This window comes from Cnephaeus nilssonii (assembly GCF_951640355.1).
Source record: "Cnephaeus nilssonii genome assembly, chromosome: 4".
In the NCBI taxonomy this organism is placed as follows: Eukaryota; Metazoa; Chordata; class Mammalia; order Chiroptera; family Vespertilionidae; genus Cnephaeus; species Cnephaeus nilssonii.
This window is the reverse complement of record NC_137075.1, coordinates 43,935,629-43,962,324: the sequence shown is the minus strand read 5'-3', so window position 1 is coordinate 43,962,324 and position 26,696 is coordinate 43,935,629. Positions and strand designations below refer to the sequence as shown.

Sequence of the window (26,696 nt, the reverse complement as noted above, 5' to 3'; positions counted from 1 at the left end):
GGCATTGTAAGGGAAGAAACCTGGGTCCTCCTGAGAATAAAGCTGGAGATGACACTGGGATGTGGGGGGATGCTGAGCGCGAGAGCTGGACAGGTTAAGTGTGTTCGGTGGCCAAAGTGGGGTTCTAATCGCAGTGAATGGGACTGACTATGGGTAGGTTTCTGGTCACACTCCTGTTGGCTGAGAACAAAGGCCCCAGACATCATTGCCCTGGGAGAAGGAGAAGGAGAAGGAGAAGGAGAAGGAGAAGGAGAAGGAGAAGGAGAAGGAGAAGGAGAAGGAGAAGGAGAAGGAGAAGGAGCCGTGGGAAGGGGCCGGGTAACCCAGAACCGGCTGTGGGGTTAAGCAGCTGGCCTCCAGTGGGCAGAGAACTCTGCAGGCACCTCTGAGGCCACCAGCTAGGTGGTCATTTCTGCGGGGCTCCAACCTGGAACTGAGGGGCCAGCCAGCAAGTGACCAAAGGGTCACAGGGTCATAGAGCAGGGGTTGCCAGCCTTGACTACACACAAGAATCACTTGATAACTCCCTAGTGATTCTGATATAACTGGTCTGGGGTGAGGCCTGGGAGGCACAGGTATTTTCTGAAAGCTCCCTAAGTGACCCAGTGTGCAGCCACGGTTGAGAACTACTGCTCGCTGGGAGCTCAGGACTCTGCTTTAAATCCCAGGCCCGCACCTGCCCCTCGAGGCCACACCCATTGGAGCAAATAGCACAAGTGTCCTGGGCAGAGAGGGAAATGGGCACCAGAGTCTCCTAGGCCTGGAGGTGGGGCTCTGGAGAAGCCCTCCCCCTTCTCACCCCCTAACCCTCAGTGGAAAGTTACCCCGGGAGCAGCTGTGGGCAGACAAGGCCAGAGGCCTGGGGGCGGGGTGCCTGTGGGGAACAGCACCCAGGAGAACGAGCTGGGAGACCCGGAGGGAGGAAGCGGGGTGGACTCAGCACCTGAGCTGAAGCGGCCTGCTCCGTTCAGGGATGTGTGATGGTCTTGAATCATTTCCCGGATATAGCTTAACAGCCTGGACTTCAAGGTTTTCGGGGGGGGGGGGAATCTTTTTTCCAAGTTCCTCGATCTGTCATTCCCCTCCCCCACGGGCCAGATAGGCCTGGACCAGTGTCCTCTCTCTGCTCCCCCTCAGCCTCCCAGCTCGGGCTTCTCCACTGAGCTCCCTGGACATTGTTTCCCGCTTCAGGAAGTCTCTGATGCCCTGCGCTGGATTTTGTTTTCCTTGTTATCGGGACAACTAATATTTTTTCCTGTGCGGAAAAAAAAGAGATTTTCCCAAGCAGATTACAGCTGTCAGTGAGGGGGGAGGGCACTGGCGATTGAGCCCTCCCCTTACCCTCCCCCTCTGCTACTCTCACCAGGCTGAGCTTTCAAATGAAGGAGGAAGCCGAGGCCCCTCGGCCAGCCAGGCCGGAGCAGGGGGCAGTCTGGCCTGGACAGGAAAGACCCGTCCTCTGCCTGTGGGGCCCCTGCTCCCTGTGAACAGGGTTAACCCATGGGCTGGGCCAGGTGTCCAAGCACAGGGAGAGGGTCCTGGGGCAGAAAGGCAGGCTGCCCTATCGCTGCAGTGGGCAGGACAGGAGGAGAGGCATGCTGGGAAGAGAGCGAGCAAACAAGAGACCCAGCTGTGCCAAACTGTGATTTTAGGCAAGCACCTCACTGCCCTGCGCCTTGGACTGCTCACCTCCAACATGGACTTACTGATCTGTTCCGCCCCCCCCCCCCCCCCCCCGCCCACACACACACCTTAACAGTTATGTTGTGAGGATGCAGATGAGATAAAGTATCTGAGTCAATGTCAAGGCTTCTTAAGACTTTCCAAGTTCCTTGATCTGTCATACCTGTGTAACCTGCCTGAGGCCCCCACAACCAGCAGACCGGGAAACAGAGGCTGCCACTGAGCAAAAACTCTTTGAATGGCACACTCCAGGCCCACATGTACATGTGTGAAACACATGAAACACACACACACACACAGGCCTATGTGTTCTTCCTTTATGGACATTCCATTTCTGCACTGGTGTGCGGTGGTTCTAGGGACAGGCTGCCTGGGCCCTCGGATGGGAGCTGAGCCCAGCCACCGCTGCGGCAACAGAGCCGGATCTGAAATGACCACGTTTCTTTCACGCTGACAACAAATAGCAGGGCTTCAGATGTGGGTGACTCAGTTGTCTGTGGTTTGCAATGGAGTAAGAGACTAGCCCCAGCCCCTACCCCCAGCCCTGACCCTCCCGCAAGGTGGACGGTCTGCTCTGAGAGGCCCTCCTGCCTCTGTGGGGTAGGCTCCTGGGGAGGGGGGTGGGTGGAAGTGAGCAAAGTCATCTGTGAAGGGGGGACTAGGAGGCCTTCTATTTAGACTCACTTTTTAGATAAAAGATAAGCGTTAATATACAGTATGTTTTGACTGTAGTGCATATTCTTATACATAAATATTCATAATAAAAAAAGTTTGGAGACCACCCCCCTGGGAGATTAGTGAGGGCTTTCTATCCCACCAGGAGCCTGTTCAGATTAGATGCTGGGTGCGGGAAGGGAGGGTGGAGGAGGGGCTACTGAGGTCTGGGTGCCGAATGGTTTGGACCTGGTTAGACTACCAAATGTCACCACGGTGCGGACCTTCCTGGCCACCACTGCCCCCACGCCCCCTGCACCCCGAGCCCTCCCTCCGGCCTGCCCATCCTCAGGCCTGCTTAAACCCCAAGTGGGTTCTAGAATCTTTGGCTGCCATGCTTCCTGCAAGGGAGAGAGTGGTCCTGTATGATCCCACCCTCACCCTCAGGCTGAAGTGTGGCTGGGGTCCCGGGAGCTGCCCTGTGTGCTGTGTCACCCCCAGGAGAAAAGTCCCTGGCGGGAGGCGGCCCTCTGCCGGGAGGCTGTTTCCTCAACCGGCCAAGGTAAGAAGTGGGGGATTTCCAGCCGGTCCACTGTGCTAACTTCAGTCCTGGGGGCTCCTCTCCTTTCTCATGCAGCCCAGGCCTGGGTGGGGACAGAAACTCGTTAGACCCAATAGTTGGCAAAGGGACATGAGGGCACCATAGTCAGCTAAGCCCACAAGCCCCCACTAATTGCTCTGTGCTCTGGAGGGAGCCGAGGCCCGGGCAGGACCCCATGGCTGCACCTGGAACCAACAAGGACCCAGCTGGGGAAGACCCCGATGGGCATGCTGGTGAGGCACAGGGCTGGAAATCCAGAGCCACACTTACTCATGGGTCTGTGGGCAATGACTCAAATCGATGAATGCCCCGTGCCTAACTTTAATCTGCCCTGATTCTGGTGGTCAGGGGAATGGCAGGCCTAAATCTCACCCTTTAAGGCTCTCCTAACCGGCTGGCACTTCCAAGGATACTGGAAAGTCAAATGTGGGCCCCTTGGGAGCTGGGGGCCAAGAGCTCACAACCTAGACATTGTGTCCTGGAAGCCTGACCCAGGAAAGGAGAGCCATGCCCTGTATTCCTGCGCTGTGGGCAGCTGGGCAGGGAGGTGGGTGCAATCCTGGGGCTAGTGAAGGGAGAGGTAGACAGTTGTGGTGACCCAGCTCCAATGTCAGCCTGCTCAGGCTCAGGCCCAGGCACAGGCTTAGGAAGCAGCTAGACTCCTACTTCACCCTCATGCAGGTTCTCCTGTGCACCAGCCATTTGCGAGTTTCAGTTCATTGCCTGGTTTGTTTGTGTTTGCTCTGTGCATGTGTATAGGTGCTTGGTGCACATGTACACATGCTTGTAAGTTGTGTGATTGAGGTGTGCCAGAAGAAGGAATAGGCAGGGACTCATGCAAGACCCCTGAGCAGGAGAGAACCTGAGAGGTGAATTAATAAGTCCAGCCACCATCAGTGCAGGCTAGCAACATGCCATGATAACGTACATGCGTTATCACCAATCTACACAGCAGCCAATCCTCTGAGAAAGGTGTTATTATCTCTGTTTTACAAATCGATAAATTGAGTGAAGCTTAGAGAAGTTCAGTGCCCAGCCAGAGGTCACACAGTGAGTAAATCTAGGTCAGGATTTGAACCCAGGTCAGCCTAAGGCCAAGGCACAGATCTCTCCAGCACGCTCTCTCAGCACGGTCCTCCTCAATTATGTTCCATCTGCTCCTTGTCTCGGGCCTTGGCTGGCCTGGTCTGAGGTGACAGGCCCTTCCCCTCCCCGTTTCCCCTCCCCTCCAGTCAAGGTGGCAAAGCAGAGCCTGTTCAAGGCCTCACACAGCCCAGGATGCTGGGCCTAGACCTTCACACATCGTCAATCCCCAGTTCAGAGAGGGTCTGGCTGGCCCTGGGCAGGATCAGCTAGGGCTGAGCTGGGGCAGCTGTTTACAGTAAACAGAAAGCTCCTGAGGAAGGAAGGAGGGGAGGGGCTGGGGTCGTCATGGAGACAGGGACTAGCAGCCAGGCCTCTGCTCTGATTCACAACTGGTAAGTCATCCCTGCCCCTTCTCCAGCCAGAGGAGGCCCAAGGAAGGTCTGGACTGGGCAGCCTGAGCAGGAGAGGCAGGGCAAGTAGGCTGGGCCGCAGACCAGTACCACCGAGAACAGCGCTGCCCACCTCATTATGTATTTCTACTTATTAACAGGAACATCTACTGTGTATTGACTTTTACAGCACGCATGGCCCTGGGCCCGTGAGAACACGTTTTCTTATTTAACTTGAACAACAACCAGGAGGTAGGTACAATAATAGCGTCTAGTTTATAGATGAGGAAATTGACATTCAGCAAGATTAAGCCGTTTGTTAAGGTCACACAGCTTGTAAGTGACAGTAAAAATTTTGGTTCAAACACTTTTTACCCAGGCAGGTAGGAGATAAGCTAGGTAGTGAAGTTCTGAGTCCCCTGGCTCGTGGGGAAACTGAGTCGCATGGGTACCAAGGGGAGTTTCCCAGGCTTCTGGCGTTAGTCAAAGAGATTGCTGGGGACAGAACCCACGTGTTCCAGTCCTAACCACCAGACCACACGGCTTCTCCATGGCTTAAGCTGGGAAGGTCCAAAGAGAAACTCCCTTTCCAGCCCCAGCCTGGAGTGTAGACTCTTCCCCAGCGAGCAGGCTGCCCCAGCAGAGGCCAGGCTGGGCCAGGGTACTGTGGGGGATGCTGGGGGGTTTCTGCCCACACATATGGTTTCCAGATTCCAGGGGATGACAATGAGGCCCTTAGGGACGGAAATGGGGGATGTGTAATGACAAATTTAGACTGATTACTAAAAAAAAAAAAAAAAAAAAGTCGAGAAACCCTAAAAAATAAAAGCAAAAATTCCGCTAGAAAACCAAAGGGAATTGTTTGATTGTGAAACTGAATGCCGTGAGGCACAGCGTGGTTTCGTGTGGAACAGCATCGAGGGCTCTTCGGACTCCGACTCCTGAGAGGGTGGCAGGAGGGAGCAGGCGCTGCCTGCTGTTCCTGGTTTTACCTGCTGGGCTTTGGGACAAGGATGAAGTCAGGCAGCGCACCTGGGAGGACATCTGGAAATTCAGGAGCACTTGTTGGGGGGCTTTCCTGTAAGGTTTGCATCCTTCAGACAGCTAGACTCCGAGGGTCCCCATTAGCCCACATAGGGAGCTGCCCCAGGGGAGGCTCCGGCTGGTCTATCCCCAAGAACATGAGAAAGGATGAGCTAGGAGGTACATGTTTGGGGTGTCTTTGAGTCGCAGCCCTAAAGGGAAATGACCAGGAACAGAAGATAAAAGAGAGGACAGCTGCTTGGAATTCTGGCCTGTAGCAGGCCTGAGGGGTCAAAGGTCAAAGGGGGACTTCCTGAGGCTCCCAGAGGAGTGCCAGCTATCCAGTCAGCCAGGCTATTGTGCAAGCTCTGGCTGGACCATGAGGGCAGGCTGGCAGAGGGGCCAGGCCTGGCTCAGCCTCCTCAGCTCATGCTGTCCGCCCCCTGGGGCTGGAGCAGTGCCCTCTCTCCTCCAGGATCCTAACCCGTCCCCCAAGGTAGTAGCACTCCTGTCCCACATGAGTGGCTGTATCCTATCTGCCTGAGGGCTTCCTCTCATCCTCAGCCTCAGCCTCTCTTCCCCACAATCACCATATTTGAGAACCAGAAAAACCTTTTCACCGAAGCCTCTTTCAATTCCAGCCTGATTCCCAGAGGGATCAGAGGGGTTCCCGCGGGAAGAGCCATGGCAGGGCTCCCAGGGTGCCAGCCCTTGAGGAATGAGGCACAGAGTAAAGCAGAAGAGAAAGCAAGCCAAGGAGCTGCTCAGGCGCCAGGCCCTGGGCCCTTGGCAGATGTGCTTCACTGCTCTTGTCTAAGCTTCACCTGGGCCTCTCAAGGTCTGTAATGGTCACTCACCTTTAACAGGCCAAGAAATTGAGGTTCCGAGGGCGCGATTCAACTGACTGCTGGTAAACGGCCGAGCAGAGACCTGCACTTGCTCTTTCCAGATCACCTCCCTGTCCCTCAGCACAACCCACTTTGATGAGGAATGATCACAGTGAAGGGCCTGGGACGGTGTTTGGCTCCAGTGGGTAGAAAACCACCGCTGACTGACACAGTCTCCTGGAGAAGGGACAGGATCCTGGATGGAGCCTAGTGCCGCCACCCGTTTCTCCCGAGATTCAGCACCTGTCACATCAGAACGTGGGAACGGCAGCCCAGTGATTTTCAAGCTGGATTCTTGGGGATCCTGGCATCCCCGAGAGATTGAGATGGGGGAGGAGAGGACAGTGAATAGGGGCGTGCCTCTCCCCCGAGCCTGGCTTCCAGCAGGGAAGCTTATGAAGTTCAGGTATTGGACATCCATGCAAGTTTTTACCGAAACAAAGGTCCCACATCACTCCATAGCCTTTATCGGAGGCCTCTGCTGCTCTGACATTCTGGGAGCCGTGACCTAGGCAGTTCAGGTCCTGGGCTGGCAAGAGGAGCCAGAGGATCTGGTGAGGGAAACGGGCTAGACCATGGCTGGGCTTCTAGCCCTGTGAGAGGAAGCAGGTCGAGGTCAGAGCTGTGAGACGGGGCTACGGCAGAGGAGGCAAGCTGCAGAGACACCGGGCACCTGCCTTTACACCTGGGAAAAACAAACAGACCTTTGGCCATGGCGGGCAGCCTGGGAACCACGAGCAGCACCCCCTTCCTGCGGCCAGACCATTGCCCCTTCCTCTTTTTCTGGAAGGCCTGCCTGGGCTTGTTCTCTGCGGATACTGGTTGCTGATCGCCAAACTAGGGCCGCCCAAGCCTCCCATGGCCTCATGGTTCCTGACTGCCCAGTTCAAGGGCTACTTCAAGGCGAAAGCTGAGAAAAGGCAAAGCTGCTCTGGAAGAGAAAGCACCAAATCAGAGGACATTCAGCGAGCAGGGGCTAATAATCCCACGGAAAGAAGACCCCCTTCTTGATGCCCCTTTCATTGACCATCCCAGACCACAGTCTGCCCTTCTGCCTCAGTTTTCCCTTTTGAAACCTGGGCGTAAGAATGGTTTCCCTCTCCTGGTGGCTTCAGCGCCCCCTGAATATAATCATCTCCATGTTCCAGGTGGAGGAGGAAGCGGACGGCTCCAGCTGCCCATGAACTAGATCTAGCCTCCTGCTTCTACCCCACCGCCCGCCCGGGCCTGCCTCTGACCACCGTCCACCCTCAACCTGCTGCAGCCGCACTCCACGTAAGCAAAGCTGCCAGCAGGGTCCTTTGTGGTGCTGCTCCCTTGTGGCACTGCCTAGGGGCCCCACCATGGGGCAACAGATGGACCTATGGTCTCTACAGAACAATGGTGGGGGAGGGCCCCTGGCATCGCCCGCCCCAAACAGGAAGCGCTGCATGAGCTTCAAAGAACTGGCAGGGCTGAGGGGCTGGAGCCAGTGCCAGGACTGGCGGCTGCCTAGAGAGACGCCTGCCAGCTCGGGGTGCCCAGCCTGCGGTGGGGGTGGGGCTGCAGTGGCAAGGGCAGCTGGGTCTCGGGCAGAGGATGCCTTGCAGGTGACCCCGGGAGGGAGCAGGCTGAGGGAAGGGGGCTCGGACACTAGGCTGTTTCCCGGCTTCCCTGCCACTGGCCCGTGGGGCTGCAGGTTCTTTCCCAGGCCACGGTGGGTCTGGCCCTCCAGCAAGGAGCCATGAGGGGCAGGGCTGGCACCGAGCCTGCCGCCCACTCCCTGCCTCCTGCTCCCAGCTGCTCTGCTCAGAGCCTTTTCCTCTCCACTTCCTGTTCACACAGGGGGGGGCGGGAAGTGGAGGGAGGAAGTTGGGGGGAGGCGTGTAGGGGGGGGACCCATTGAATAAAAGGAATTAACCGTTTCCCTCCTCTGACCTCTGGGAATTTCCGCCTGTGAAAGTGTCTCGAAGAATCTGCAGAGCTGGGGGAGTGGGGAGGAGGTGTACCCCTCATGCCCCCACCCACCCAGTGGGGCCAGATAACTCCCTCTGGGCCCCCTAACCTTTTGTTTCCCTGGCGCCAGGGGGGCAGCGCCCAGGGCAGTCTGGAGACTGGTGGCTTTGTAGCCCCCAATGGGACTGGTGCCTGCCGGCTGCGATCCAAGCCCTGGGGGCAGGAACTCTGAGAATTGGTGGTCCCTGGGGAATGAGTTCACACCAGGCTGCCCAGACTCTGAGCCCTGAGCCCTCCCTGCCAGTGCTGGTGCCCTTGGCCAGTCTGCCTTGGGGACAAGGGAAGGGAGGGTGGCCAGGCGGGTAAGCCAGGCCTGACTCTGGGCTGGCACACCCTCCGACGGCCACTCCCCCAGGAACTGTGGGCGGGAGCTGGTGGGCTGGGGAAGCCAGTAGACAGCGTCCCCTAGTGTCCTCTGCCAACCCAACTGGGCGGCTCCCCAGGGCCCTCTCAAGGGCGGGCCTCAGGAAGCACCTGCTCCCCAGGACCAGTGGCCGCCCTGCATCTCCCCCAGGTGGCTTCCTTGTTTACAGGCCTCCTGCCCTGATCCTAGCGTCACTGCCTCTGGCCACTCCTTCTATTTCCAGTGACCGCTCCAGGAGCAGCTCATTCATCTTGGCCGCTGCCCACACAGCTCCCCCCCTTCCCCCCCTCTGGCCCTCCCCCAGGCTCAGGGCCAAGGCCCTGAGGGCCTGCTCTCTCCCCTTCATTCCAGGCCTTGCTTGGTTTCCAGGGATCTAAGAGCTGTGGCTTCCCGTTGCCCTGACTCAACGGAACCCCTATCTATCAGTGCCAGGGAAACCTGGGGCCTTTTTCCAGGAATGAGGAAGCGGCCTAGGACCAGATGGGCAGGCTGAGAGGACAGAAGGGGCAGGGGCGTCCCAGGCTGTCTTAGCCAAGTTCTCTGCGAGGAGGGAGCAATAGGCAGTGTTTGTTTAACTAACATATTAGGCACCCGTTATGTGCGAAGACAGAAGCCCCAAGCTGTTCTAAGCAAGGAAGGGACCACGCCAGTGGCAGGCCAAGGTTTCTACCTAATATGCATTGACAGGGGTTACAATACCCCGAGTCCTCTACTGGGCATGTCTAGGTGTGAGGAGAGCCTTCGGCCACTTGGGGAGAGAGAGTAGGAGCCTTCCAAACCTTCCTGGAACGGGAAAAAGAGAACAGGATTCTGATGTCCTCTACTCACCCAATGAGAACACCCCCCCCTCCGCCCCCCCCCCTCAACACACACATATTTACTCCCACTCTTGCTTCAGGGGGAACATAGGGAATCTGAGGCTCATCAGAGAGGCAGCTTCCAGCCCTGTAAGTTGGCAGAGGCCTTGCTGTTGTTCTGGTGGTTGGGGAACTCAGCTGGGCAAGATTCCACCGGGACTGCAGGAGATAAGTCTTGGAAGAGGATTTGGCCGCAGGGGAGAAAGAAAAGACTGCAGACACCAGCCAGGTGCCTTGACCCCAGCCTGATTCCAGGAACACCACTTGTTATTTTATTTCAATCTGGCAGCTAACAGACCACACCCAGAGGGCCGGGCTGTGGACTGTGGACATCCGCGTCAGGAGCAAAGGGTGTTCAGCTGATGTCACAGGGAGGCCCCGCTCTAAGAATCTTCAGTTGTGGCTGAGCTACCGGCCACAGCTAAAGAAGGGTCATCTGGGGGGAGGGGCAGGTTACAGGAGCTAGATAGGGAAAAACCTATCTGCCCCATGCCATGAATGGTAGCAATGGCACTCTCACCTCCATGTTGGACCTCAGCACTATGGTTAAGTGCCAGACAGTGACAGGGCAGTATCAAAGATGGGCAGCACCTGGGCACTCAGGGATCCAAGCTGGTAGAGAGGGGCAAGTAAAATCTAGCATTTGTAAGGGCTAATGGAGCGAGAAGGAATGAGGAGCTTAGGTTCATGGTTAGGTCACCGAGACACCCAGAAAATGCTTGGGACAACTGGGGAAGGAACAGACTGAGGAAGCTCTCCTGGGGAAAGTGAGAAATCAGCACCTCCAACTGCCTGCATGCAAAGGATTCTGTGGGGAGCAGCACCACCTGCTGGCAAAGAGAAGAACAGCCCCTGTTCCAAACAGGATGATGGGTGGTAATTTCCAACAGAAGCCAAGAATCAGAGAGGATAGAGGGGAGGGACAGGCAAAATCATCCTGTCACACTTCCAGGTGAAGACACAAGGGCCAAGGCTCGAAAGCATACAGGACCCAGGTAGCTTCCCTGCGGTCCCCCACCCCTCCTGGGCCCCCCGCCCACTCAGCCCAGCATCACCACAAGTCACCAGCTCCAGAGCCACTAGTGCAATGCAGACCATTTAATCTCTCCACCCCATCTCCAGCTCCCACTGTCCTCCATGAGGCCCTCTGCCCAGGGCACCCCTCACAGCGGCAGAACAGTGTGCACAAGACCACACCCACCATCAGCACTACCTTTCCCACCCCCCATGCCCAGGACTCGGAGGGGTTGTCTTTTCACTTCTGGGACCTGGGGGCAGACAGAAGAGAGGGCTTCCTCTGAGAGAGAAGAGGCACGGAGTGAAAAGGAAGAATGGTACTCTTGCTCTAGAAGCTGAACAGGAAGTGTGGCGAGAGTGAAAAGGAAAACCGAGCTGTTAGATGCCGAGGGGATAGGAAGGCGATCAGAACTGTGACCTCTCCAGCTAATGCCCTGTGCTGGGAGGCAGGCTGATGGCCTGGTGTAACAGCAGCTCTAAGGCAGCCCTGAAGAACAGCATGAGCAGTGGGCAGGTGCGCTCACAGCTGATACCCCATGGGCAACGGCTCTTAACTCCACTCCCTCTTACAGCCATAGCCCGGCAGCAGCCCTCTCACGCGGCCTTCCTAAGGCCCGGCAAGTAGCTGTGCTTGACTGCCTGCCCACCTATCAGGGGCAACAACCTCCTACAGCCAACTGAGGTGCTCCTCCTCATAGCGCTGGGGGTCGATGAAGGGCCGGTCGATAGAGCGAATCATCAGCTCCCCACAGTACACACACTCAGCCGCCACCAGTTCATCTAGGTCAGCCTTGAGCTGTTCCCGGCTTGGCCCCACAGCAGCAGCCCCACCCTCGGCCTCCTTTGCCCGGGCAGCGCCCTTGGTGGGGGGCGGAGCAGCCCCCAGCTTCCGCTGCAACTCCTCCAGCCGGGCCTGCTTGTAGGCCGGCAGGCCAGGCCGCACAGCCTGCAGCAGGCAGTCCGCATGGAACATGTGGCCGCAGAGGAAGAGGTAAAAAGGGCGGTTGAGCAGGGGGAAGTCGCAGGTGGCACATTTGTCCTGGGGTTCCACAGTGCCGTAGCGGCCCCGCAGCTCCTGCAGATCCCGCCGGATGCGCTGGGCGCTGGCTGTGGCCTCTTCCATCTCCCGCTGCAGCTCCTGGATGTGGTGGTTGTAGGCCTTCAGTGAGCTGCAGATCGCCTCCTTGAAGTGGTCGATGGTGACGAAGTCAGGAAAGAAGGGGAGCACGTCCTCAATCTTGAGCAGGGGGCAGCTGGCCAGGCAGGCCATGGCGGTCTGCACATCTTCCTCCTCCTGCACCACGTGCCGGGCAATCTTCAGCCACAGCTTCTTGCGAAGCTCCTCATCTTCCTCGGGCAAATCAGCACACTGCTTGGCCAGGTCCACATCCACCTGCGGGGCAACCACGCGTGTTAGGGTCGTGCCTCCTCCCCACCCAGGATAGAGACGGTGGGAGAGCCCGATGCCTAGGGAGACCCTGGGCCTGAGGAGGAGCTTCTGGGAGCCAAGCTAGAAACCTATCTCGGTGGCGGGCCTGTCCCTCACAGCTCTGCAAAAGCTACTTATGATGGTGGGCTTCAATTTTAGTGAACGTAAAAATCACCTGGGGAACATAATCAAAATTCAGATTTTGGGTCATAATTTGAGAAATGTCCTTCTGCAATTGTGACCATAATACAATAGCTAGCGTGTATATAGAACTTACCTAAGCAACAGGCACCGTTCTGAGTGCTTTTCCTATTCAGTACTTCCATAAACCCTATGAGGGAAGTACTATCATACGACCCCCTTCTCTGGATGAATAATCTGAGGCACAGAGAGGTTCAGAACTAGCCTGAGGTCACACAGCTTAGAAAGTGGCAGAATCAGAATTCAAATCCTAACTTCAGAGTCCTTGTTCTTAGCCTCTACACTACAGCACCTCTCCGCAAAGGAAGCCAGCACACCCTAGCCACAGCCACCTCTCCAACCCTTCAACAGTGAAGTTATTGCTCTCCGGGCCCCGCTCTTAGATGGCGTCAAGACTCACGGGCTCACCTGCAAGGCCAGGTCCACAGCCTCCTCATACAGCTCCAGGACCTTGTAGACATGGACACAAGCGCGGTGGTGGCCATGCTCGGCACAGAGCCGCAGTGCATACTTGAGGTCGTAATGCACACGGTGTGGGCTGGCCCCAGCCTGCTCAAGGTAGGCCAGCAGCGAGGCTGGCTGGCCTCGGGCATACAGCGACAGCAGGTAATTGTGAATGGCCTGCTCAGTCTCGCCCAGCACGTTCACACAGAACTCCATGTAGCGGATGGCCTGGCTCACCTGCTGGGCCTCACCACCCTGGCTGTAGTTCACCAAGGCAGGGATGAGCTGCCGGGCGTCCAGCCGGCTGCCCATCTCAATCCAGGCATCCACCAGCTGACGGGGGATGTGACGGATGAGGATGGGCGAGAACTTGTAGAAGAGCTGGGGGTCCCGGTGGCGGGCAAGCACGGCCAGGGCCTCCTCATAGGCCTCATGCTGGCAGTGGTATGCCACCACCCGCTCGTAGTCCTGCATGATCACAGCAAAATAGACCATGTGTTCCGTGTCCCCATGGCTAGCGAGCAGCTCGTGGATGGAGGCTCTGCTGGCGAAGAGCGACTCCTTGTGGCGGGGGCTGCTGAGGAAGGCACGGAAGCGCTCCCGTGTGTCCCGGTAGAGGTTCAGGGCCTCTGGGTCACCCTGCAGGGCCCCGAGCCGGCTCAGGTAGAGCTCTGTCAGCCAGGTGGTCAGCAGCGTGGCCTGGGTACGCTCGGCTGGCTTCAAACTGGCCAGTTTCCGCTGCAAGAACTCAACCAAAGCCTCCTCCTGTCGGGCCTCCAAGAACTTGAGGGCAATCTCCTCAAAGTAGCTCTGGGTCAGGGCATAGCAGCGGGCGCTCTCCAGGTAGCGACGCTGATTAAAGCAAAAATCAGCCTCCCGAGCCAGGACGGTGTCCAGGCAGTCAGGCCGCTCTCGACAATACTCTTTGGCCAGGTCGAAGCGGTTCATGTCCAGGTAGGTGCGCCAGACGTCCCGGGACTCCCGCTGCACATGGTAGCGGAAGACGGCCCGCTCGGTGTAGGCCCACAGGTGGCCGGTGGAGGAGTCCTTCACCATGTGCTTCAGTGGCCCGAACTTCTCCAGGAAGTGATCCCGCAGCACCACCTGTCCCGTCAGCGTGCACACGGCCTCCACCCGGTCCGCCAGCAGGAGCAGGAAGTGGAACTGGGTCAGGACAATGGCCAGGGGTGGGCTGGCTCCAGGACCTACCCCTTCTGGGTATTCCCAGACTCGCTCCTCACTCAGCAGGGAGTCGGGACGCCCGTGGTCCAATGATCCGTACAACACGCCATCCCCCATCATCCAGGCGAAGGCCCGTGGCGCAGAGCGCAGTTTGGGGGTGTAGAAGGCCAACTCGCTGTAGCCCAGACTGCTGGGGAACTCACGGAATGGGGGTGGGTGGTCAGTGTAGGCAGCGAAGAGCCCCAGGAAGCTCTGTGCCTCAGCTCCCTCTGCTGTTCGGCCTATGAACTGGAAGAGGCGCTGCCGAGTGGTGGCAATAACAAAGATGCGCCCATCAGGGCCCCGCTCGGCCTCAATGGAGCACACAGGTGCTGGGCCCCCTTCTTCATTTAGAACGTATAATGGACGGAAGTAGAGATCTGGGGCAGGGCCGAAAAGCCCACCCTCGCTGGCTGAGAGCTCTGCTTCGAAGATCTGGCCTTGGGCAGTGCCAACCAGGATGGGGCCTGTGCTGCTCTCGGTGCCCAGTGCCTTGTTCCAGCCCACACTCTCCACCAGCTGCCCCTTCCAGCGTGCCAGTGGCCGTACCTTCTGTCCATTACGGTTCACATAAAGGACCTCAGTGCTGCTCAGAGCAATTAGCAGGTGAAAGCCTGGAACAGGGGAGAGCATGGCATCCTGGAGGCTGCTGCTATTCCACCCTCAGCCTCCTCCTCGCCCCCACCACCCTCAGATCCCATCCACCCAGGCAGCGACTTACCTCAGCCCCACCCCCACCCGCCATCTCCGACCTCCATCACCACTTACCAGTGTGGTCCAGGAACATCTTGTGAACTCTGGCATCATCCTTACGCCCCAGCTCCATGTGGTTGGGTTCATTTGCCTTGCCCAAGTCAATGCTGTCAGGACAAGAGGAGGGCAGATCCTTTTCTCGAATCACAGACCTCTTTATAATTTGATGAAAGCCACAGCCTTTCTTCCCTGAAATCTACATCTACACATAAAACTCTGAATACAATCCCATGGGAACTCTGAAACATAGGCAGGGTCCTTAACCCTCAGCTGAGAATTCCCGAACCTCATTTTGAGAAGTCCACTAAGCAGAAATCTTTCTCCTCTACTCAACAGACCTCCAGTGCATCCAGGAAAATTAGCAGGGGTATCCCAGACTCCTGGGGTAAAAAATGAACCACAAATTGTAGCTAATGGTTACTGAATACTTTCTACATATCAAGCAGCATGCCAAGAGCTTAATCTAGTATGATCTCAATCTTCACAATAACCTTGAGAAATACTCCTGTTTGAATTATATTTCCCTTATTAGATTCTTTTCAAATTATATGCTCATTCTAACTAAAGAAATCAATGTAAAGATGTATAAAGAAAAAGCTAATTATTTTCTTCTCAAACCTGTCATTCCCAACAGAGAAAACTGATGCTAACATCTTTCTCCATATTTATAATATAGTGTTTTGTCAACTTTTACAAAAATGACTTCATAGTGTGTGTGTGTGCACCTTAACTTATAATTTGCTTTTCTCACTTGGATATTTCATGAGCATTCACTAAGTCAACAGATACAGCTCTAACTCATGTTAATAAATGCATAATATTCCTTTTATGGCTGAACCATAATTTAACCATCATTTTCCTACTGGTAAGCATTCAGCTCATGTCCAGTTTTTCCTGCCAGAGATAATGCCCTAATCATCCTGGCCAGGTGTGCTCAGTGGTTAGAGCACCAGCCTGGCACTGGAGGATCTCAGGTTCGATTCCTGGTCAAGGGCATGTACCTCATACCTCATTTGTAGGTTTGTTCCCCGCCCATGGTCAGGGTGTGTGCAGGAGGCAACTAGTTGATGTGTCTCTCTCACATCAATGTTTCACTCTCTCTCTCTTCCCCTCCTTCCCTCCCTTTTACTCTCTCTGAAAAGCAATGGAAAAAATATCTTCAGATGAGGATTAACAAAATAAATAAATAAACAAACAAACAAGTAAATAATGCTGCAATCAATATCCTTGACTCTATATCCTTGCAGACTGGTACTTTTTTTTCTATAGTTATGTATTCCCCAAAATGGGATTGCTGGGTCAGTTATAATTTCAAATTTTTTTTCTTTTTTAAAATATATTTTATTGATTTTAGAGAGGAAGGAAGAGGGAGAGATAGAAACATCAATGATGAGAGAGAATCATTGATTGGCTGCCTCCTGCATGCCCCCCTACTGGGGATCGAGCCCACAACCCAGGCATGTGCCCTTGGCCGGAATTGAACCTGGGACCCTTCAGTCCACAGGCCAATGCTCTATCCACTGAGCCAAACCAGCTAGGGCTATAATTTCAAATTTTAACAGACATTGCCAATTATTTTTCCAAAAGATAGTGGCAATTTATACTCTCACCAGCAATGTATAAGAGTCCATTTGTGTGCATCTTCACCAGCACCACATATTACTGTTTTTAATTTTTGCCAATCTGATAGATTTTTTTTAAATGGCATCTTAGTGTTATTTTAATTTGAATTCCCAGAAGTTAAAAATATTTTCAGATGTTTAGTGGAAATTTGGAGTTCCTCTTCTGTGAACTGCTTGTTTATATTCTTTGCTCTCCCTTTTCTACTAAATTGTCTTACTAACCCTTTGCACTTGCTTGCTTTTTTCTCGATTCCTTTATTCTAATACTAACCGTGTCGAGTCACCCTCGACATCCGAGTGCAAAAGGTTAATTTGTAAGGGTTTTTTAAGAAACAAGGATGTAGATTGTTAGTCATGTGGAAAAACATTATTTTCCCACCATCTTTTGTCTTGAACTGATTTTCATATGCTTTTTTGTTTTGTCACAATAGCAATTACTATGCAATCAATTATATCTTTTGCTTTTGGCATCTGGATTTTCTAGCTTAAGAAGACCTTCCTTCAGTCCAAGAACGTAGAAATTTATTAAATATTCTTTTATAAAAAATCCTCACCTGCCTGGTTGGTGTGGCTCAGTGATCCTCTCTCATCACTGATGTGTCTATCTCTTTCTCCCTCTCCCTTCCTCTCTGAAATCAATAAAAATATATTAAAAAAGAAATCTTCATCTGAGAATATGTTTAGAGAGAGGAAGGGAGAATGAGAGAGAGAGAGAGAGAGAGAGAGAGAGAAATATTGATGTGAGAGAAACATTTATCAGTTGCCTCCAGTATGCGCCCCGATTGGAGATGAAACCCCCACAACCTGGGTATGTGCCCTGACCGGGAATCAAACCTGCCATCTTTCTGGCGCATGGGACGACAGGACAACATTCCAACCAACAAAGCCACACCAACCACGGTGCACTGTTTATTTTTATTTATTTATTCATTTTTCATGCATATTTTTTACTGATTTCAGAGAAGAAGAGAGTGGGAGAAAGAGATAGAAACATCAATGATGAGAGGGAATCATTGATCGGCTGCCTCCTGCACACACCCCCACTGGGGATTGAGCCCACAACCCTGGCATGTGCCCTTGACCAGAATCGAACCCGGCACCCTTCAATTGGCAGGCTGACACTCTATCCACTGAGCCAAATTGGCTAGGGTCAGGGTGCATTGATTTTATTTTATATTTAAATAACGATAATGATTTCACCTATAATTCATTTCTGTGACACAGAGGTTTAGCTGTTTTATCCCAGGTGGTTATTCCAGGTAGATAAACAAATTTGCTAATACCTTTGTCAATTTATATATGTATTTATTTCCAGATTTATTAAGATACATTATTTCCATTTTTTTAAATATATTTTTATTGATTTCAGAGAGGAATGGAAAGAGAGAGAGAAAGATAGAAACATCAATGATGACAGAGAATCATTGATCAGCTGCCTCCTGCATCCCCCCCACTGGGGATCAAGCCTGCAACCCAGGCATATGCTCTGACCAGGAATCGAACCATGACCTCCTGGTTCATAGGTTGATGTTCAACCACTGAGCCACGCCAGCCAGACCATTATTTCCCTTTAGAGTGGATTTATTCAGGATTCTAGACAGTTCCACTGATCCATGTGACTAATTGGGGGGTTGGTGTTATCTTTATCAGATGAAGGGACACATTTAGAGAGACTGGCTGACTTGCTCAAGATTCCAGAGCTGGCAAGTGGTAGAGCTAGGATCTGAATCCAGGTCTACCTTATTCTTAACTACCACACTACATTGGTTCTCTTTGGGAAGAATATTTCCTGAAAATTCCAAATCCCCTGTTTCACCTGCCCAGAGAAGTAGAAAGGCATGAGTTAGTTAACAGCCCCAAAATATCACCATTCCACTCCTATTCCTATATATTTTGGCCTTCACTTACCGGAGCAGTGCATCCTTGCCCAGGCTCATGCAGAGCTGATTGCAGGAGACGACAAGACTGGTGATACGCTCGGAAGGGGTAAAGTCAATGCGCTGCTTCGTGAAGATGGGCACTTCCTTCTCTAGCTGGGCATTCACATACCCTACAGGTGAGAAGCAAAGAAAAGGACAGCTATGGAGAAGACAGGAGAAAGGCAAGAAACAACAACAAAAAACTGCTCCTGCCCTAGCCCGTTTGGCTCAGTGGATAGCGTGCTGGCCTGCGGACTAAAGGGTTGCAGGTCCCTTTCCAGTCCAGGGCACATACCTCGGTTGCAGGCTTGATCCCGAGCCCCGCTCAGGGAGCGGCCCTGGTCAAGGAGCATGGGGGAAACAACCAATCAATGTGTCTCTCTCACATCCATGTCTCTCTCTGTGTGTCTACCCCTCCCTTCCACTCTCTCTAAAAATCGATGGAAAAGTATCCTCCGGTGAGGATTAACAACAACAACAAAACAGTGCTCCTCTCCACTTTCCCCACATATTCCTACCCAGGGCCTTGGTTAACAAACCAATATGTCAAGTAGCTTGCTAATCACCTCTGCATTAGGGGTCCTGGGCTCTTCCCACACTTCTGACAGAAGTGAGGAATTGATTCTTCGAACCCCTGGGATGCTGTGGATGCTGTTACGCCATGATGTACCTGCTCCCAGTGGTTATGGGGGGGAGGGGTGGTTTGGGCATTTTCCCTTATCAATCTTTGGCCCAGCAACCCCAGCTCAACTAAAGTCATCTAGCTTCACTCTCTCCCCTCCTCCCTGCCCATGCAGTAATGCTCTCAGTGAGTCTCCAGAAAAATGACGGTACAGGGAACCTGGGAAAACCGTTCCAATCAGCTGGTTAACAAACTGAAGTTGCTTTCTCTCTGGCTTTACTTCATTCCTTTACCATTGCTCAAAACCCCCAGCACTTCAGAACCCTCTGCCAATTCTGTACTACTTTCTGCAAAAAATGTCTCCTCAGTGCCAGGCTTCACCCAGCTCTAGCAAAGGCCTAAAATACTTCATTTTCCCCTGTTCGGGGGCGAAGTTAGCTCTAGGACCATCCCTCCTTCTCCTTACAACATCCCCCTTTCACCAGTTTCTTTCCCCATTCTCTTCCTCCCACCTCCAGAAAGGCCCTCGAGAAAAGCACAGAATCAGGTGAATCTCGAAGCCTCTTCTCAGTTCTCCCAACTGCAGCCCTGCAGGCAAGTTACTTCCTTATCTGGGTCCCAGTTCCCTCTTAGAAGGACCCTAGTGGCAGGGCCTAGATCACGCGGCTGCTCTTTCAAACTTCGACCATCACCACGAGAGCCTGAGGAGAACCAGGGGCCTAGACCCCAACTGCACGCCCAGGAGGCGAACCAGAGCTCCTGGAGCCACCCTCCCCACTCCTCCCGCGCAGGTGCCAGGAGAGCTGAGAGGGCGCCCCCCCTTCCCTTACCCGAGTGGGGGATGCCCACGCTGGGGCAGCCGGGCTGCAAGACGGCCGAGCGGGACAGGGAGTCCTCGTATTCATCCAGGATGGACGCCATGGTGCCTGGCTTCGGGACTCGCCACCCCAGGGATTACAACGGGGCTTCCCCCGGGGATCCCTGTCGCCCCGACTGGAGCCTGCGATTCCCCAGCCTACACAGGGATCTGACAGACCCTGGCGATCCGCCGCCCTCCTGCTCTCTAAAATCCTGAGGATCTTCTCGCTGTCGCCTTAGAGAACGAGATGACTCAGGAGCGCTCCCCCTTAAATCGGGCGCAGTCCTGCACCCCACGCCCGCCGCCCAGAGATCGCCGACCCTTTAGCGGAGCTCAGGTGATCCCAACCTCGCCCCGGTAGCTCAGCTGACTCCCGCCCCCGGGACGCGCGCCTACAACGTAACTTCCGGGTTCTCAGAACCTCACGTGCGCTGGCGCAGGAACTTCGCGGGGCGGCCACTGGGAGGCGCCGCGAGGCGCCGCGAGAGGGGCGGGGCCAGGCGGGGCGGGGCGGGGCCAGGCGGGGGCGGGGCCGGGACCCAGTCCTCCCCTGAGGGCGGGAACCGGGAGTGCAGCTGCGGTTCCCTGCTTGGGGCGGAGGCCTGGACGCGTCTGTACTGGAGACCGGTGGGGTGGTGGACTGGCCTCGCTGAACACAAGCCTCTCCTTCCAACACCCCGCTGCAGTTCCGGGCTTTGCCACTAGGAGGTAATCCTGGCTTTCTCAGCCCCTTTCCCCGACCTGCCCAGCCTCGCGGGTCCCTGCCACCTTCCATGCCTAGGCTTTCCTCCCTCATCTGGACCGCTCAGCCTCCCTGCCCAGCTCCGCTCCCACCTTTGTAAACAGCTCGCTGCCCTAGGTCCCCAGGAGAACGTCCTGTTCCTCAATCTAATCGTTGTTTGGATCCTACCTTCACAAAGCACAGGCAAGTAGCCCTGATCTCTTCTTCCACACCCAGGGCCCACTTACAGAAAGTGGCAGAGCTGGGTGCCCCAGCCAGTGGGAAGTCATGTGCTTCCTAACCTGCCTCTAACCTGCTCTGCAGTGGCTCCTTGGTGTGGGGGGAGGCCAGAAAGGAAGGCAGAGGACAAGGCACAGCTAAGGGGTGCCAGGCTGCTTCCATTCGCTCGTTCACCAAAAACTTACTCTGTGCCTGGCCTCTGGCGAGGTGCTGGGGTCACAGAGTTAAGTACAGTACCATCCTTGAAGGTCGATGGGCCAATAAGTAAATAATTAATGCGAGAAACGCTGTTGATGGATTTGTTCAGGTCACCCATTTCACAAATGACACTCTCTGTGCCAGGCACTGTTCCAGGCTCTGGGGCACAGCCGGGGCATACCCAGAGATTTGGCCACAGTGCTGCACTAGGAATGGGGAACAAATACCTTCAAAACCCGGCAGGAACTAGGGACAAGTTTTGGAGGTGGGTGTGGAGTCCTAAATAACAGAACTGCAAGGGCTCGGGTGTGACTGCAGTTTGGTTTCCCTCTTCCACCGACTGGGTGACTCAGAGTCGGTTTCTTTTTATTTTTTTAAAAAAAATATGTTTTATTGATTTTTTACAGAGAGGAAGGGAGAGGGATAGAGGGTCAGAAACATCGATGAAAGAGAAACATTGATCAGCTGCCTCCTGCACACCCCCTACTGGGGATGTGCCCACAACCAAGGTACATGCCCTTGACCAGAATCAAACCTGAGACCCTTCAGTCTGCAGGCCGATGCTCTATCCACTGAGCCAAACCGGTTTCGGCTCGCTTTCTTTCTTTCTTTCTTTCTTTCTTTCTTTCTTTCTTTCTTTCTTTCTTTCTTTCTTTTTAAAATATATTTTTATTGATTTCAGAGAAGAAAGAAGAAGGAGGGAGAGAGATAGACACGTCAGTGATGAGAGAGAATCATTGATCGGCTGCCTCCTGTACACCCCCCACTGGGAATCGAGCCTGCAGTTTGGGCAAGTGCCCAGACGGGGGTGGGTGTCGACGCTCAAACACTGAGCCACAACCGGCGGGTGGGAGTCTGTTTCTTTATGAGGCCCATGGACTCTACTTTGCTAAAGTGAAGAAGGCTCTTGGACAGAGTCACCACCATCCAGCTTTAACCGGTAGCCCCCCAACTAATGACTAAAAGCTCCCCCTTTATTCTCAAAAGCGTCCAGGTTTGCACAGTTCTCTGTGTGGTCACGCTTCTTTTGCCAAACTTCCCTGCCAGGCGCTGAGGACTGGACCCTCACCAGCCCACACTGAGGGCTCTCTGGGCCTGGAGTGGCCCCCGCCCGGGATGGGGTGACAGGTTTCTGGGTCTGAGGTAACTTACCTTCCAGCCTGTGTCTCCCTTCTTCTCTTGCCCGAAACCAGCGGCTGCGAGCCACTCTCCCCGCCAGGGGCGCTGCTCCGTAGGCTGGTGGAGCAGGGAAGGAGGCCTCCGCCCTGGGAAAAGGGATCCCAGCCAGAGAGCTGTCCTGCTCCTTGCATGAGGCCCCACCCATATCACCTGTCATCTGCATTAGGGAAACATAAACAGGTCCAGCCAAAGGTCAAGTAATCATAAAAGATAGCCCTAGCTGGTTTAGCTCAGTGGAAAGAGTGTCGGCCTGCGAACTGAAGAGTCCCAGGTTCGGTTCCGGTCAAGGGCACATGCCTGGGTTTCGGGCTTGATCTCCAGTGGGAGGCAGCCAATCTATGATTCTCTCTCATCATTGGTGTTTCTATCTCTCTTTCCCTCTCCCTTCCTCTCTGAAATCAATAAAGATATATATACTTTAAAAAAAAAAGATACATTTACTGATTACCGACAATGTGCCAAGCACTAAACTAAGTTCCTAATAGTCATTGTTATTTCATTTTATATGCACGCTAGTACTATGAAGTAGGCACTGATCTTTTCCCCACCTTACAAGAGCCGAAACTGAAGTTCAGATGGTGGAGCAATTTGTTCAAAGTCTTGTGACCAGGAAATGGGAAGCCAGGAGGCCATATTCAAATCCAAGCACACCGTCCATGCCCCTAACGCCAGCTGAGAAAGGGAGGCCCAACTGATTCCTCAGGTCTGGACTGTGCAGAGAGAGTGTCCCCCCAGGCACGGAGCTGGTCAGCATGGGGGTGTTCTCAGGGACACAGAGTTCTTCCAGCCACCTCCTCACTGTTCTAAACGCCTCCGTCTTTTCCACTGCTCTCTGGGATGTGTGGGGTGGGGCCTAAGTGGGCCTTGCTTACTATGGACACAGTACACACTGGATCCCTGTTGAGGTGATTACAGCCGCATCTTCCACATACTCATTACTCAATCCTTGGGCTGGACTTTGGAAGAGCCCAGAGACCAGCCCTCTTTTCCGTCCTGTCACTCATTAGCTGTGACACTGCACACTTGATGGCTCTTAGCTTCGGTTTCTTCATCTACCGAAATAGATACAATAATTACTTAGGAGGTCTGTTTTGAAGAGTAAATGAGGTGATCTAGGAGAAAGCTCACTGCTATAGCATAATGTCTAACATAGAACATATGCTCAATAAACTCTAACTAGGGCTTTAATCTGACAGTCACTCTCAAGTCCACCTCCTCCCTGGACCACAACCTCCCCCTAAGAGCTACTATGACTTTCTTTGTCCTGGCCACTTACTGGCACTTAATTATGAAGTGTGGACATTCTGCTTTGATATAACAGAACCTGATTGTGGGAAATCACTCAAACTTTGCTGAGCATGGGAATACAGAGGTGCCTTGGGGAACTCACAGTTACAGACACAGATCCACCAGCAGCTCCTATCCCTCAGAATCCATGAGACAGATCAAGGCTGACTGCTGGGTGAGGGAGAGGGAGGACTGGTATACAAAAGCAGGTGAATTTGAGCTAGGACTTGAAGTGCATGCTTGATTTCCAAGGGCAAAAACGGAAAGGCATTAGACAGGGCTCAAGAAAACCAAGAGCACCTTGAGTGGTGTGGCTCAGTTCCTTGGGCATCCTCCTGTGCAGGTTCGATTCTTGGTAGGGGACGTGCAGGAGGCAACTGCCAAGCAATGTTAAGCTCTTACTTCATTGTTTCTCCCTCTCCCTTCCCCTCTCTCTAAAAAGCAAAATCGGGGGTGGGAGTGGCTGGGGAGAGGCCAATGGGGGAAAAAGAAGACATAGGCAATACTTTAAACAATAAAGAATTTAAATTAAGATAAATAAATAAAATATAAAGCAAAACAATAAACTATTTTTTTAAAATATATTTTATTGCTTTTTTACAGAGAGGAAGGGAGAGGGAGAGGGATAGAGAGTTAGAAACATTGATGAGAGAGAAACATGGATTCAGCTGCCTCCTGCACACTCCCCACTGGGGATGTGCCCGCAACCAAGGTACATGCCCTTTACCGGAATCGAACCCGGGACCTTTCAGTCCGCAGGTCGATGCTCTATCCACTGGGCCAAACCGGTTAGGGCTCAATAAACTATTAACTATTAAAAAAGAAAACCAAGAGCAAAGGCCTGCAAACAGTGTGATGTTTGAAGTTTGGGGGGAAAAGCTGGAGCACTGTGGAGTAGGATATGGGATTGGCTGTGGCCAGCTTGAGAAAGCCATTGAATGGGCCCTCAGAAGGCGTTGGTTTGGGATGAGATCATCTGATGTGGGTTCTAGAAAGATGGGCGGTGGCTTGGGTGGAGTCCACATCAGAAAGGATGAGACCTGAGGCAGATGCAGAGGAGAGGTGGTGAGGGACGGCCCAATCTGAAGAAAGGGCGAGTAAACTAGGAAGACCCTGGGGAGACATTTCTGAGAAGGGCCTACTGGACTTAGTGTCCAGTTAGATGTGGGGGGAGGAGGGTGGAAGAGTGTAGGACTTCTCTTGGGAGACCTGGCAGATGGTGCGGTGACACCACAGTCCAGGAGGAGGAGGAGCTGCTTGGGGGAAAGAGGCAGAGGTCACATGATTGAGCTCAATCCAAACAGTGGCACCTGAAGCCCCTGCAGGGCATTAACTGGAGGAGACACCGCACTTGTGGGCCAGTCACTAACTCACTAATAAATATTTATTAAACAATTGCATAAATGAGCGTTCTCATGCTTTTGTTTCTACATTTGTAAAACGTAGAAATACCGTACAGGATATGACCTTCTATTTAGTTGTCATGTTTCCGTAGGCCTGTCCCTCTTAACTGTGGCAATTTTTCAGACTTTCCTTGTTTTTGATGACTTTGACAGTTTTGAAGAGTGCTGGGCAGGTATTTTGTAGAATGCTCTCTAATGGAATTTGTTTGATTTTTTTTTTTTTATAAACCCATAGCTGGGGTTATAGGTTTTTGTTAATCCTCACCCGAGGATATATATTTTTTTCCCATTGACTTTTAGAGGGAGTGAAAGGGAGGGGGAGAGACAGAGAGAGAAAAAGTCGATGTGAGAGAGACACATCGATTGGTTGCCTCCAGCACACATCCCTGCTGGGTTGGGGATTGAGCCTGCAACCAAGGTATGTGCCCTTGACCTTGACCAGAATTGAACCCATGACCCTTCAGTCCATGGGGCTGATACTTTAGCCACTAGGCCAAACTGGTTAGGGCAGTTATGGATTTTGGGAAGGTAAGGTATCATTATCATACTTCATATCAAAGGTATATACCATCAACATAACTTATCACTGTTGATGTTGACCTTGATCACCTGCCTGAGGTAGTGCTTGTCAGCCTTCTCCATTATAAAGTTGCTCTTTCTCCCCTTTCCATACTGTACTCTTTGGAAGGGCGTCATTACACACAGCCCACACTACAGGAGTGGAGGTTTATGTTTCCTTGAAGGTAAAGTATAAATCATCTGGAATTCTTCATGGGAGATTTAGGAATTTGTTTTGAAATTTAATTTTTATTTTAATCATCATAATATATAAGTACATTTAAAAAATAGAACTACAAAACTTATTAAGGAAACTAAAAAGTCCTTTGCCTCATCCCCAGTTAAACTCTATTGGATCTGTTCTTATCTCTCAGTGCTGATCTAAGGATATTCCCAGAATGCACCCTACTCCTCCAAACACTTGAGAATTTATTCTTGGGGTTTGTCCCCTCTGGACTGGCTTCCCTGATACTCTCCCCTGCCAGGATCAGAGCCCATCATAGGTACTCCCTGAGCCCTCTGTGCTTATCACCCCACATAATGATCACCCTTCATTACAATTGCCTTATAACTTTCTATCTCTATCTCCCTCTCTCTCTCCACTTCCCCTCTTCCTCTTCTTCCTTCTCCCCCCTCACCCTCCTCTTTCCTCTTTCCTCTGCTTCTGCCTCCTCCCTGGGCTGACTATGTAGAAACTCACTGAGGGCAGGACAGGTGTGTTGTGCACCCCTCTTGGGACAGAGCCTGGCACATTGTTGGCTCCTATTAAAATACACTGAAGGAAAAGAGGACCTTGGCTCACTCAGCCTCTTCACAACTCTTTACAAGAGTTTGTAAATCTTTTCTCTTCCCTGTTTGGTTCCCTTCCAGATGTTTCCAAACCTACCCGCATCTCCTCAATTATCAAAAATCCTTCTTTCTTCCCTGTTACTATTCTCTCATCTCCCACTGAGTAAATGTCAAAGCCCCATCCACAGCATGTGCGGACCCAGCCTGCCCTCTCTCACCCCCACCACCTTCTAGGGGTGTAGGCCACTTGTCTAGGTGAGAAATAAAAGCTTCCTCGGGTGAACAGTCCTCCACACTAGGCTTCCCCCATCCTTAGGGGTATGGAAGGCCTCCCAAGGGGCACGAGGAACCAGATAGTTTGAAGGGAATCAGTGACCAGCTTCCCTTGGCTCTTTTCTAAAAGTAACCAGGCAGAGCCGGTGCCTGGGAGCAAGGGCAGGCTCCCTCCCCCCTCCCTTGCTTCTCTTTAAAAGGAAAGTGGACCACTCATTAACCCGGATGGGAGACAGCCCCACACCTCAGCGCATCGCTTTAGGGCAGAAAAATCTGCAGAGACCCCTGGGATACGGCTGCTATTCCCACAAAAAGGACAAAGACGAGATAACAGGTTCCTTGTACATCAAATGGTTTGTAGTTCTTTAACTCGAATACAACTTGAGAACCTAAACAGGTTTTTAAAAAAATTAATTTCAGAG

General features: G+C 53.0%; 1 protein-coding gene across 2 annotated transcripts; it reads right to left on the bottom strand.

The window, feature by feature from the left end:
- Positions 1 to 9,132: 9,132 nt before the first annotated feature.
- VPS18 (VPS18 core subunit of CORVET and HOPS complexes) lies at positions 9,133 to 19,979 on the bottom strand. Of its 2 annotated transcripts, XM_079769377.1 has the most exons (5): positions 19,598 to 19,979; positions 18,135 to 18,276; positions 14,620 to 14,711; positions 12,595 to 14,465; positions 9,133 to 11,949 (listed from the first exon to the last, which is right to left on the bottom strand). In XM_079769377.1, the coding sequence occupies exons 1-5, from the start codon at positions 19,686 to 19,688 to the stop codon at positions 11,224 to 11,226; spliced, it is 2,922 nt and encodes a 973-aa protein (XP_079625503.1). In that variant the 5' UTR covers positions 19,689 to 19,979; the 3' UTR covers positions 9,133 to 11,223. The 2 variants fall into 2 exon arrangements, with proteins under 2 accessions (XP_079625503.1, XP_079625504.1); XM_079769378.1 differs by lacking the exon at positions 18,135 to 18,276.
- Positions 19,980 to 26,696: the final 6,717 nt, after the last annotated feature.

Coding starts and splice junctions, on each gene's coding strand:
- VPS18 (XM_079769377.1), bottom strand. CDS start 19,688: ATGGCGTCCATCCTGGATGAATACGAGGACTCCCTGTCCCGCTCGGCC. Junction 14,466..14,619: donor GATGTTCCTGGACCACACTG/GTAAGTGGTGAT, acceptor CCCCTGTTCCAG/GCTTTCACCTGCTAATTGCT. Junction 11,950..12,594: donor CTGTGGACCTGGCCTTGCAG/GTGAGCCCGTGA, acceptor GTTGCCCCGCAG/GTGGATGTGGACCTGGCCAA.